Here is a 14,290-nt window from a genome sequence, read left to right on the forward strand (position 1 = left end):
CATGTGATCTTGAGCCAGTCACTTAAATTTTCTGGCCTTCATTTTCTCAACTGAAAAAAATCAAAGCTGTTGTACTAGATCAATGATATCAACTCAAAAAGAAAATGAACCCCTAAACCATACATAATATGGGCTTAAATACACATCACATGTAAGCCTCATATTGACTTCAAAAATCACATATTACCATTATCTATGTTTTACCATATTTTTTAATTTTTAAAAATATTTCCCAATTGCATTTTAATCCAGTTCAGGGCATGTTGGGAGTGCTGTGAGTTACATGTAGTCTGCTGGGCATATGTTTGACAGCTCTGGATTAGATGATATAAAAGGTTATTTCCAACTGTGAAGGTAATGATCCTTTGAAAACATTTTGGGTTTCCGGTGCGTTCGGTCTGACCATGACGGAGCGGGGCGCCTCTCCGGAGGACCCCTGGGTCAAGGTGGAGTGTGCCTACGGGGACGGCGCCCTGGACCCGGGCCTTTTCGTAGACAGTAACTGAAAGGGCAGCGTGGTGTCCAGAGCCAACAGCATCGGTTCCACCAGTGCCTCCTCCGTGCCCAACAGAGATTATGAGGACAGTGATTACCAACAAGAGCCCTACAAGGAGTCGTATAAGGACAGGAGGCAAAGAGCCCACATGCAGGCAGAACAGAAGAGAAGAGATGCCATCAAGAGAGGCTACGATGACCTTCAGGCCATTGTCCCCACATGTCAGCAACAGGATTTCTCCATTGGCTCCCAGAAGCTCAGCAAAGCCATTGTTCTTCAGAACACCATTGATTATATCCAGTTCTTGCATAAAGAGAAGAAGAAACAGGAGGAGGAGGTCTCTACACTACGAAAGGATGTCATGGCCCTGAAAATCATGAAAGTGAGCTATGAACAGATTGTGAAGGCACACCAGGACAACCCTCATGAAGGGGAAGACCAGGTCTCTGACCAGGTCAAGTTCAATGTGTTTCAGGGCATTATGGACTCTCTGTTCCAGTCCTTCAATGCCTCCATTTCTGTGGCCAGCTTCCAGGAGCTGTCAGCCTGTGTCTTCAGCTGGATTGAGGAGCATTGTAAGCCCCAGACCCTCCAGGAGATTGTTACAGGGGTATTGCACCAACTGAAAAACCAGCTTTAACTGACTGCCTTTTCATCCAACGCTACTGGAAGTGTGGAACCAGGAGACTTGATTCTGATGTCTCAAACAGAACATTTCCTTTGTTTGCTGGGTTTTGGACAGCTTCTGACTAATTTATTTTATCAATATTAGACAAAACCCATCTCAAACCTGTAGGATTCTAGGGGCCATTGGATTTGTCCCCTATCTTTTTTGAATCTTCATAAGCTTTCAATTTAAACTCATTTCAAGTATTTATTTGAAAGCAACTAGCTAGTGCTGTAATATATATTTTAAGGGAAGGGCAGTGAGACTGTATACACTTCTGGCAGGAATCTGGAGTAGACAGAGAAAGTATTTCTGTAATTATGGAGTGCCACAGGCATTTCTCCCAAATAGTACTGTCATGTCTGTCCATGGCAGACAAGATTTTGAGCATGTTACATAGGGATTTTATTCCCGGAGAGTCTGCCAGTGATCAGAAACTTTAAAGCAGATTTCTTAACTTTTATTTCAATGTAATCTTTTAAGCTTACAATTTTATTATTATTTTTTTTAAGTCAGCCAGGTCTTATGGTGCCTCCCTCAGGCTGACCTGCTGTCTCTTTTTGCATGAGTTCATTAGGGATAGAAGTCCATTCTCCTGTCCACTTCCTACTTGCTGTCAGAATTTCTCAGAAATGAGCCAGAGCAGAGTGGAGAAACTTCTATCTTAAAATAAAGAATCCCACCACCCCCTTTCTTTTTTTTTCAGGCTTACAAGGAAGAATTTACCATCCAATGGAAATGAAATATTTTTATATCAAATTGTAATTGCAATAAATTTTACTAAATGCTTAAAAGAAAAGAAAACATTTTGGTACTTACAAAGTCAACTAGTTTTAGTTGAACAAAATTGTATCAAATGGGTTCCTTTGAATCAAAAGGATAATTAGGTAGTCCAAATTATTTAACATAGATTAGTATGGAATGAACAGAATATGTACCGCACCTCAATTTTGAAGAAATGAAAAAAAAATCACATATATTGGTATTTCTTTTTAATTAGCCCAGTAGTGCCTGGTTTGGGTTAATAATTGGGAAATATTTTACATTTTACATTTTTTTTTAGGTTTTTGCAAGGCAAAGGAGTTAAGTGGCTTGCCCAAGGCCACACAGCTAGGTAATTATTAAGTGTCTGAGACCAGATTTGAACCCAGGTACTCCTGACTCCAGGGCCAGTGCTTTATCCACTATGCCACCTAGCCACCCCTTTTTAAAAAATTTTTTTAAAAGATTTATTCATTTTGAATTTTACAGTTTTCCCCCTAATCTCAATTCCCTCCCCCGCACCCCCAAGAGAAGGTAGTCAGTTAGTCTTTGCATTGTTTCCATGGTATACATTGATCTAAGAGAGAAATCATATGGGAAATATTTTATTAGGCTTTTCCCTGGGCTATTTCAATCACTTTTATTATTTCATCATTTTTGGGGTGCTCACAAGCTTGATTTCGCTGTATAATAAATTTAGAATGTAGTAGCTTAGGCACCAGATAAAAGTGAACAACCCCATGTTGGAATGAGTGATTAATTTTTACATTCTTGTCTTGAAGAGGAATTGTAGGGGTGGGAAATACAGGTAATATACTGCAATAGCTTAAAGTGAAAATTAGGGTTCATTCTTAATAATATACATATGCATTTTTTCCAGCTGCCTTCTTTCTTTGCACCAAAACATTTGTTCACATTAACAGTTGCCCATGTGTCTCTTCTTCAAGCCTCTTGTCACAAATCATATTGAAAACAAAGTGTCCATAGAGAGCTAGAACAATGATGGACTGCTGGGAGGCTATATATTTTAAGACCTCAACACAGGAAAGAAGGAGAACTGGTCTAACAAATCAACTTTTATTGTAAAGCTTTGTCTCACGAAACCCCATAAATGCTTTTCACTTATATAACTGGGTCTTTGTATGGGTTTTAAAATATGTTTTCCAGAAGATAAAATGTTTTAAAATGCATGCTATACCATATAATATATAACACTTTAATCTAATTTAATTATTTTGTAAACAATTAGATAAAAAAGAGAAGGGGGGCCTATATAATACATTTGACATGGCAATTAACCTGATTGGGATGCTGAGTCATCTTTTATAGAATACATTAACTGAGCCTTAATAAAATTAATACATATCATAGTATAGTTCAGATTATGTGACTCAAGCAGTGAGCAACATCGAACTGAAATCATATGACCAATTATTTTGGAATGTGTTTGTCCTAGTTAATACTTGTGCCAAAGAAGTATTTCTTCTTTCCCTTTGCAAATTATTTTCTGAATACAAATGCTTTGGCATTAGATAATTACATTTTTGTCAGGGATATTTTTATTAAAGTTAATGATGTGAGAGATTCCAAAGAAAGGGACAGAACTCTTTTACTCAATGAAGCTATTATTATATCACTGTATTCGGAGTTGGGTTAGGAACATATGTACATATAATTTGGCTTAGTCTATTCATATTAAGTATCAAGAATACTATCTGAAGAATTTCATTCTCAGATTCACCATAAAAACAAAGATTGCATGATTTAATGGATCTAAAGTCAGAATGCCGAATTACTTAAAAATTCCACCATCTGCTCCCAGTGAAGCATTAAAGCAAAGGGGTTCCCCCCATGTGTTCAAATGATGATAATCTGGGTACAACAGAATGTGAAGTGCTGTCTTTTGTTGTTGTTGTTCTCATTTGCTTTAGTAGAATGAAAATCATAGGTAGGCAAGCTAAGAAACCATAGTGGAATGGGCTTTTCCTTCTTAACTCTGAACTGAGTGCCAGTGTTTGGTAATGGCTTGTTGCTGCCCAGGGCAGAATGGCATTACTTCATTTTGGCCAAATACTGCTATTCTAATAGGAAGTAGCTTAGTAAAGAGTCCCATTCCATCTGCTTGGTTTTCAAGGGTTGGTGCTGTTCTTGATGCTAACAGCTGTCTTAATATGCCTGGACCACCTGCCACATGGTAAATACTGTACTCTAGGGTGTAAGCTTATATTTGATCTTGTGGGCAGACTTTTCTGACAAAAGATGGGTTTTGTAGCCACATTTAACTCTATTATTTTGGTGATGTTAACGTATTGTCTTATATGTGAAATGTGACATGTTTGTATTTTATAGTCACTCTAAACTAGTTAGGAAAAGTGTGGCAAAATTCTGTCAACACTGTATTTGGAAAGAAGATGCTTGAGTTCTACTTCTGGCTCTGTTTTTAAGTAGCTACATTTATTTAGCTTCTTTGGATGCCAGATTATTATTTTTTAATCTATAAAGGACTCATTAGAGATTATGAAACTTTATGAGAACTTTTTTTTTAATTTTGCTGAAGTCTTAAGAGTCCTTGGAATGAGCAGGGAGAACGAGAAGGTACTATCAAAAAAGTTCCTTAGTGGTACTAGCATAACTGAATGGAAATATGGTAAAAGCATACTGTTATAGGCTGCATTTGCTTCCTTTTAGAAATCCTGATAAACCTTAAAATGAGACCCATGGAAGTAGGAAACAGTTTAGAGATCAACCAAGTAAGGCACTTCATAGAAGTTGAGTGTGACACCTTTGTGACAATTGTAACATTGCAATCAGTCTAGATAGACTTACATGTTGCCTTTCTTAAATTCACAATATTAATACAATAATAATAATAATAATATGGTTTGTCATTGTATTAATTATCCAATAAGGGAGTGCAATGTCTAAGTGGCTTGCTAGATGGCAGTCTCTCCAAACCATCAGCCCAGTAGCCCTTGAGTTCCCCTTTGGTGCTTGCTAAGGGCAACCTTCCTCAAAGCTGTAGCTTTACTTTACACAATCCAGTTTGCTTCCCTGCTAACCCTGTTTAAGTTGCAGTGCTGAGCTGTTCAACCCCATCCTGGACAGATGTGGGTGATCTGTGGGATTGAAATGGAATATTATCTGTATCTACCCTAAATCTAGATGCTCCTCTCTCTGATCATGACCCTATTCCTTACTACCCTATCACTCTATCACAGAATATAGTAAGCCAACATGCTTTGTGATCACATATTTTATCAAACAGAACAAAAACAAAAGATAACCCCCCAAAATCTCCTGCTTGCCCTCTTCTCTATCTGTGCTCAGGAGAATTCCTTAAAACACATTTGTCCACAGATTACAGAAAAGCAATGTAAAGGAAATATATCTATTATCTATTTCTGCATCAGTAATGAATCATTAATGTTTGGGAAAATTAAGGGACAATAGGTAAGAGGAATAGTCATCCCTTCCAGCTTAGCAGCCTGCCCAAAGACATAGAGGCTGCAAGTTTTTCTGGTTCAGACACCATCTTTCAAGATGTCAGTCAACTGATTAGAGTAAGATACAGAGAGCACACATTAAAGACATGAATGTACCAGGAGGGTCTGAGATAGAGCTGCAGTCATACCGAAGCCTGTAATGAGGCCAATGCTGAAGGCTGTTATATCCACACAAGGCGTTAAGAACTCATTAAATTTGTAGGTTTTCTTTTTGCAAGGCAATGGAGTTAAGTGACTTGCCCAAGGTCACATAGCCAGTCAATTAAGTATATGAGGCCCCAATTGAACTTAGGTCCTTCTGATTCCAGGGCCGGTGCTCTATCCATTGAGCCATTAGCTGCCCCGAGACATGGAAGTTTCTTAAGAGTAGAAATTACTTTTGCCTTTGTTTGTTCCCTTGGCACTTAGTACAATGCCTGGCTCAAGGTGTTTAATACTCTGTTGCCTGACTGACAAAACAGGGACTTCGACGGAGACCTAAGCTAGAACCTGCCAGGTGACAATCTCGTACCTCAGTAAGGAGCCTCAGCATTGAAGCAACCCCCTCTGCCCCGGAACAGAACTGAGGAGAAACGTTCACGGGGCATGTTCTCAAAGAGCAAAAATTGACGTTGCTGTATTTGCAGTATGTGTGGGGATGAATATGTGGGGATGGGGAAGGTGACCTTGAGAAGTCGGGAGAGTCTTCTTTGGTGCTGTGATTTTTTGGTTTGTTCTTTAAAACTCTTGAGGGCATCTCTTTTATGGAGATAGTATAGCAGAATGATCCATTAGTTCTCAGGATTTCCAGATGGGTGGGGAAAATGAGTCAGAGAGACGTGTTTATTTTATGGGTGTCTAAGACGTTTCTGAAATGTGCCCCTAAAATTGCATTTAAGTTCTGGGTAAGGAGAAATGATTGGGCTAAATTTGCTTATGTTTTGGTTTGGCTTGTTTTTTAAATCAGCCTTTTAAAAGGAAAAAAGACCATTCATTAAAGCAGTTTGAGTCCCTTTCTCCTTTCCTTGTAGGATCTCGCTCCCCCCCCCCCCCCCTTATATAGCACTCTGAGCTTACAAAAACTGCTTCCATTTTGTATTTTCCCAGAGTTTGGTACGACGTTTCTGGTCACAGGTTCTTTTTCTTTAAAATCTAAAACTTTCCTCCACTGTTTCCATGTGTGTTCATGCTTGTCCCTGGAGTTTCTCTGGTGTGCACGCATATGTTATCGATATGGCCACCAGCTTAAAAGTTTCCTGCACCAACTGGGGGAGACTCTCTGGTGCTGGCGGACCCCAACGTTTCAGAACTGCCAGCAAAGAGTAGTAAGCCTGCCCTGGGGAGGGGGGGCGGCCTGAGCCCTCTCCCGAGTTACAGGGGCGGGGGGGAGGGGATGCAGCCAGGAGAGCTGCTGCTTTTAGGCCAAAGTTAGGCTTGGGGCAGGGCTGGGAGGCTGCGGGCCGGTCTGGGCTGGGGGCGGCGCTGGCCCTCGGGCTCCTCCCGGCCCCGGGGTGGGCCGGGGCGCGGCCGCCGCAGGCTGGCTGGCCACTCACTCCGACTCGCGTCCCAGCGCGGGCGCTCTCTGCCTCCAAACTGGTTCCCCGGGTAATGGATTAAACGCCGCGCCGGGATCCGAGCGGGAGCCTGGGCGGCCCGGCTCCGCGCCCCCGGCTCCGCGCCCCCGGCTCCGCGCCGCCGGGACCCGCGCCGCGCGCGCTGGCCCCTCTCCCATTCCTCCCCCCTTCTTTTCCCTTCGCTGCTCGGGGCGGGCGGTCGCTTCTGCCCCCGCGGAGATGTCCGCCGGCGGCCGGAGGAGGGCCGGCTCCTCCTGGCCCAACTTCTCCCGGTTCTTCGCTCCTCGGAGCCCTTCCCGGGAGGAAGAGGAGGAGAAGCCCGCGGCCGGCCAGCCCCCCGCTGGAAGCGCTCCCAGGTAGGTGGGGGGCGGCGGGGCGACGATGGTGGGTGGGGGGGAGTGGAAAGCTGGCGGGGCGGGCAGCCCGGGGTCTCTTGGCCCCGACGCGGCGCCGGCAGGACTTCGCTCGAGCTGCCACCCCAGGGCGGCCCGGGCCTCCCCCGCCGCCCTCCTGCCCCGCCGCTGGAGCCGACCGTTAAGCCCCCTCCCCCAACTCCCGGGGGCTCGCTGGGCTTGGCCATCCCCTCCGCCTCTTGTGGCTCCAGCCCAGACACACGCACTCCCACTCCCACGTTTGTTCGTGTCCCTAGCCCTAGTTAGTCTCTTCCCCCTCCAGCCCTGCCGGCTCTCAAGGAAACGTCTGTCAGTTGAAACCTAGAAATCGTCCAAACTGGGGAGGAGGGCTCGGGGCTCGGGCTGGCCCTTGGGCTACAGGGAGGAGGCCTCGGGCCAGGGAGCATCCGGTGATTTTCCTTGTCCCAGCTGCTGCAGCCCCAAAGTAGGAGACTGTTGGAGACCTCGCTCAGCCTGGACCACCAGCGAGAGAACCCACCGCGGCTGGATTCTGAAGCGTTAGCCGTGCCCCTGACAACTTTTAGGAAGCCAACTGTCTAGAGCTCCCCCAGACTTTGCAGAAACTGGGACTTCGGGCCTGCCCTTTGCTCTGCGCCCTCAGCAGAAACCCCTCCCACCTGCTGTAAAGTGAAACAGCCTTAGTAAAGTTTGTGATTTATCCCTCAGACTTCTTTAAATCCTCAAGGAAGCTTTTAAAAAATCTAAAGCTGGTCGCTGCCCATCACTTTAAAACTTTTTATAAGAAGCTGCCCTCCCCTTTGAACCCTCTCTTCTCCCTCCCTGCAGTCATAATCTAGAAAATTACTGGGAAAACCTATACAATAATCCAAAGAGAAACTTTATCTGCCATAGAATCAAGTGTTATATTGACCAGTGAGAGAAATGGAAGGAAGTTACCTAACTGCAATTAAGATCCTCAGATTTCATTTTTTGGGTTATTGTTTCTTAGTAAAACAGGTGAAATTATACTTCACCTAATTGCAGGGTCAATGACAAAAAAGATTGAACTAAAAGAAAATATTCTATTGTTAGAATTCACTATTCTTAAAGTCAGCTTAAGGTATTTTTGTCTTTGCTGGTTGTTGGGAGCTGAGAGATTCAGCTTCAATTGGTTGTTCACATTTTTTTTTGTTTTGTTTTTTTAGGTTTTTGCAAGGCAAATGGGGTTAAGTGGCTTGCCCAAGGCCACACAGCTAGGTAATTATCCAGTGTCAGGGGTCACATTTGAATTTAGATCCTCCTGACTCCAGGGCAGGTGCACCTAGTCACTAGGTTCACATTTTTAAAAGCCTAACTCAAACTTCTTACTTAAACAGTGTACTTAAATCACCATGCATATTTCGCTTTACTTTTTTTTTTTATGTAGTAACATAATACTACATTGCACATCAGTTAAAACTGTTGTCACTATAGGAAGAAAGTCATAATAGTACAATTTCTTTAGAGTGATCCTTGTCATCTCAGCAAAAATCTGAAACTAGCCCTATTTAAGGGTATTCAAATAGACTACCACTTCAAAGTCCTATAGAAGTTTCTGAATCCAGGTTAAAACTATATTGCTGTCTTGGTGTTTTTATATAGAAGCAAGGATGTAAGGGCCTTGCTTAAAGAAATGTCTTCCCAGCTGGTAGGAGTTTGATTTTTTAAGGGACTTTTCTAATCAACTCCTTTCTTACATGAGCTAATAATACAAGGGCCCTGTCTTCCTGCTACTACCTCTTTTGTCTTCCCCTTTATCTACAGGAAAAGGCTGGAATTTTTTTATAATGCTTATTTTAATTATATACATATTGTATGACTATTCATTTTGTTTTCATCTTAAATAAGAAGCTAAAGGATTTCTACTTTTCATAGGTGGTCAGGGAAGATGGAAAAGATATTTAAATAAATTAATTCCAAGTTTTCCTTTTAGTAAAGGGAACTGAAGGGCCCAAGTCTTTAAGCATTTGATAAAACAAATGGGGTCCTTCAGTACACACTCAATATGATGATAATATGGTGATTTGATTTTTTTGTCATGAATTTCTCTTATTTAAAAGTGAAAGGAAAATTTGCTGAGTAGTCTATATCCTTAATACTTTTAGTCAATTTTGCATAAATGACTGGTTTTCCATAAACTTTATATTTAGGGAATATTTTCAAAATGAAAATACAGTATTCTATATTAGAGGCAACTATAGTAGTAAATCTGGATCTTCCTTTTTCATAAGGTGGAATAGGACTACCAAAGTGTCCAGTACGATCAAACTTCAGATCCAGTATTAGCTTTCTAAACAATGCCTCTTTGATGTGTTTTGGGTGTGAGGGTGTGAAGATGGGACAAGAGTAGACAATTGTTTTATGCTTGTCAATGTGAATTTTCCAATGATTTGGAACTGAAGTAGGGAGGGTAGACTTGATTGGCTAATCCAATTGAGGCAAATTCAGAAAGCTCAGAAAAACAAATTACCTTTGAGGCACCCAGTAGCCTCCAGAGAGATGTTATTATTTTAAGAATTGGTATCTTGGTGATTTTTTTCTTGTCTAAGACTTTAACCAAGGAAAAGAATTGAGGCTATGTCCCCAAAGGGAACCACCATGACATATTTTATACAGTACTCTATAGTGAATGATTCTTTTTTTTCCCCCTGAGTTCCTATTAAGAATGGTCATGTGAAATGTTAAAGACAACCTAAATTGAGTAGTATATATATATATATATATATATATATACATATATATATATATATATATATATATATGAGACTTTCAAAACATCTCTTGGTGATAACTTTGATACCTTTTTTTCTCAGCATGGTTTAAAGAGTTGTTATAGGAGAGGTGGGATTAGAGTATTAGCACTCTGCTAACATTCCACAGCCCCATTTTTTCTTCCCCTCTACTAAGGCAACTAAATAAAAGGGAATCAACAAGTACTGTGTCGTCTTGTTTTCCCTCAATAGAATGTAGCTACCTTGAGAACAGGAAGTATTCAATTTTTGTCTATATATCCCTAGTGTCTTAATATACTATGTGCTTTACACATAGTGGATGCTTAATAGCTAGATTTGAGTGTGAGAGCAGAATATAACAAAGCACAAAGTAAGAAAACAAAAACCATTGCCTTTAGCATTATATTCTAGCCAGTGAAAATCTTACTGTCTTCATATTCTTCCTTGAGTAACAAATATGAACTAATTTAACATATTATGATAACATAAATTGGCACATGACATAGTCTTAGACGATCTTTCCAGCTAATATAGGACACATACAAATACCTCAGTTGGTGTTAGAATTGTTTGCATCTGGCCATTGAACATGCAACTAACATGGTCATAGTATATATGACAACATTGCAAAAATAAGATAAAAGTCACGTGCTATATGACACATACTATATATAATAAAATTTTATTCAGTAACAAGATATATAGATCACATGCAGGAAACCAATACATACCCTTATTGCAGCAGTTATATATGTTACATGGCATAGTATTATGGGGAACCACTTGTTCCATTTCTCTTAAAAATTTGCAAAAAATGCTCAGGCTAATAGACCTAGTATTTCTACTTTGACTAGTCCATTACTAGTCTTAATTGGACCAAAGCAAAGAGAAAGAAATACCATGACCTTTAGTTAAGGGATTGTTTTGCAAGCCAGATGCTTCGGTTTCTACTTGTACAATTAATAGAAAGGATGCATATTGTTCTTTATTGAAATCCAGAGGCAGCCATCCTTCATCTTTTAGCTGTAAAGAAATTGATTCATCATTCACAGTTTGGTTGAAACTAGTGTGGGCACGGACCTTAGCTTACTTGTTTAATGCAGTTATTCATGAATCTGTCATGTTCACTTCATTAAAAATATGTATATAGTTTTTTTGTATATAGTTAACTGGCTTATAAGAATATTATGTATTCAGATTGAATCTCTACATGGATTAATCAGTGATATTGACCTTAATTCCTATACTTTTCTCCAGACCTGAATAGATGAGGTTATTTCACCTCTAAATTATTTTTCTATGTTTCATGGACCTAATAATTAAAATGTGTCTCATTTGTATAATACTCATTTAATATGGCTGAATTCAGCATTCATTCATTATTAATTGTATATCAGGCTTTCAAAGACTGACTTTTTACTGGAGCTTAACTTTAAGGAGGAAATAGAGGAGAAGTCCCTGGATCCCAATTTAATAACTGTGCTATTTAGATAAGACAATCCAGAGGACATGAATTTCACAGTTTCATAAGATGAAAATACTAACATATTAGTGAGATGAAAGTAGATTTTGGTTATAGTATATATATTGAATATATGTAGAATGTGTTTTTCCCCTTCAACACTTCAACATAAATGATTCAGTGCCTTCCTTATTCAACCTATATAGTCTTATGTATTTAATCTCCATGTGTTATTTTTAGTATTTTTGCGTAATTATCTTTTGAGGCTAAATTTAGTATGTGCCAACCTCTATTATTCCAAAAGACAAATCATTTTATGTTCTTAACATCATCATTAACTTGACATGAACTTTCTTCATGGATTTACAAATGTGAATGAAAGTTAATGTATACAATGGATAGCTGTCAAAATGTTAATGATGGAAATGAGAGAGTGGTAAGTTATCAGGTTGTGGTAAGTTATCAGTTGCCAAAACAAGTTGCTACAGCCCCTCTAGTGAGGTATACTAGGGTAGCGTGAGACTGGATGGGTGAGTAAAGGAGAAAATAGTATCCAGCTATATGTTGGAGCCAGTTTGTACAGGTTTGAACTTGTTAAATACTATGCCTGTGTTCTTCATAGCCTTATTGATATAGCTCTGTGAGGAATGTCAGAGGTCAATTAGTTCAACATCTTCATTTGACAAATGAGAAAAACTGAGATATGCAACTTTGACTTCTTAATGATTTACATATAGTTTACTATCAGAACAGCAAACAGTGACATGAAGATGATGATAATCATAGCACCAATTTACATGGCAGCCTTTTCAGTATTTAGTCCCCAGTGACTTTTAAATTCAAATCAGGTCCCATAATTTAGTCAGATATTAAAGGTATCCCTGGCCAAAAAAGTTGAAAAAGCACAGGTAAACTAATGTTCTTGTTAGTTGTTGAGTAACTGAACCATATCAATATATGAACTTCTGCACTCCAAGACTAAAGAGCATTTATTTTATTTTATTTTTTTAGGTTTTCGCAAGGCAAATGGGGTCAAGTGGCTTGCCCAAGGCCACACAGCTAGGTAATTATTAAGTGTCTGAGGCCAGATTTGAACTCAGGTACTCCTGAATCCAGGGCCGGTGCTCTATCCACTGCACCACCTAGCTGCCCCTGAAGAGCATTTTTCTTGAGGATCAGGGATAATCTCCTCAGTCAGTTCTGTCTTTCAAAGACTGACTTTTTACTGGAGCTTAACTTTAAGGAGGAAATAGAGGAGAAGTCCTTGGATCCCAATTTAATAACTGGCTATTAATATAATAGTAAAATAATTTCTCTCACTACTATGCCTATGCAGAAACAGAAAATAAATATTAACACCTGTGGGTCCTGGTGTACAATAGAGTGAAGATTTGGGTAATTGACTTCTCTTTAGTTGGTATCCCTGTACAGTCATCATTTTTTGGTACAAATTTGTATGTGGCTAATCTTAAGTGATTAAATTATCACAGTTATTAAAATATTTCTTTTGGAAAATTATAATTTAGTTATTTTTGTTTTGGCAAGCAGTTAATTACCTTTGATTTGAAGATTTAACCATAAGGATGGTTAAAAAAAATTAATCAAAAAGTGTGAAATGCCTATTACCTGCCAATATTGTTATAAATATTAAAGGGAATATTTAAAAAAAGTACAAGACACGATCCCTAATCTAATGCATAAGATTTACAAATATGAAACAAAGAAGGGAGAAAAGTATGCAAGGTGTTCATTTATGAGGTATATAGGCTGTATGCTGGAGCCAGTTTGTACAGGTTTGAACTGATTGTTAAATTTTTAGTGTGATGGGGGTGATATTCAACCTTGATGGACTTGCTCTCTCCATGAATGCAACAATCAGGGACAATTGTGGGCTGTCTTCAATGGAGAATACCATCAGTATCCACATAAAGAACTATGGAGTTTGAACAAAGTTCAAGGACTATTCCCTTTAATTAATTAATTTATTAATTAATTTATTTGTTTATTTTAGTTTTTGCAAGGCAGTGGGGTTAAGTGGCTTGCCCAAGGCCACGTGGCCAGGTGATTATTAAGTGTCTAAGGCTGGATTTGAACTCAGGTACTCCTGACTCCAGGGCTGGTGCTCTATTCACTGCGCCATCTAGCTGCCCCTATTCCCTTTAATTTAGAAAAAAAACAGATATCTTATTGTCTGATCTTGTTATCTCTTATACCTTTTGTTTCTTCCTTAAGTATATGATTTCTCTCTCATCACATTCAATTTGGATCAATGTACAACATGGAAACAAATTAAAGACTGACAGATTGCTTTCTGTCACACCAAAAACTCAAAATAAAATCTTTAATAAAAAAAAATTTTGGTGTGAGCTGAAGATGGCAAATACTACAAATCAGGACTTGATTTGTTATTTTACTGATTGTCTAGACTTAAGAAAATGAAGGAGAAAAGTTAATAATGAAAATTAAAATATTGTGTTTGTCTGTGAACTGATTGTTATATTTACCACCACACTCCTCTGTATAAATAGGAGATCTTTAATAAAGGAAAAGTTTTTAGAAACAGGCTCCAAGAAAGAGACTGAAATCTGTTGATGATGATGACTTTACATCTTATAGGAGGGACAGGATTTTGATGGGTGGAGTTGGGATTTTTGAGGGAGTTGCTGGATGATAGATAGGACATTAGATAGTTCAATATTTGCTCACATTATCTTTTTCTTTCT

At 39.4% G+C, this 14,290-nt stretch overlaps 1 protein-coding gene and 1 pseudogene across 1 annotated transcript in view; both read left to right on the forward strand.

The window, feature by feature from the left end:
- Positions 1 to 386: 386 nt before the first annotated feature.
- On the forward strand, positions 387 to 1,176 carry LOC141492022 (max-like protein X pseudogene; annotated as a pseudogene).
- Positions 1,177 to 7,159: 5,983 nt separating this feature from the next.
- The window catches only part of CRYBG3 (crystallin beta-gamma domain containing 3), a 120,595-nt gene continuing 113,464 nt past the window's right edge, over positions 7,160 to 14,290 (forward strand). The window contains exon 1 of the mRNA XM_074192306.1: positions 7,160 to 7,337. Within this exon, the coding sequence (XP_074048407.1) occupies positions 7,201 to 7,337 (137 nt within the window). The 5' untranslated portion in view covers positions 7,160 to 7,200. The remainder of the gene's footprint in view (positions 7,338 to 14,290) is intronic.

This window comes from Macrotis lagotis, chromosome 6 (genome assembly GCF_037893015.1).
Source record: "Macrotis lagotis isolate mMagLag1 chromosome 6, bilby.v1.9.chrom.fasta, whole genome shotgun sequence".
NCBI classification, from domain to species: domain Eukaryota; kingdom Metazoa; phylum Chordata; class Mammalia; order Peramelemorphia; family Peramelidae; genus Macrotis; species Macrotis lagotis.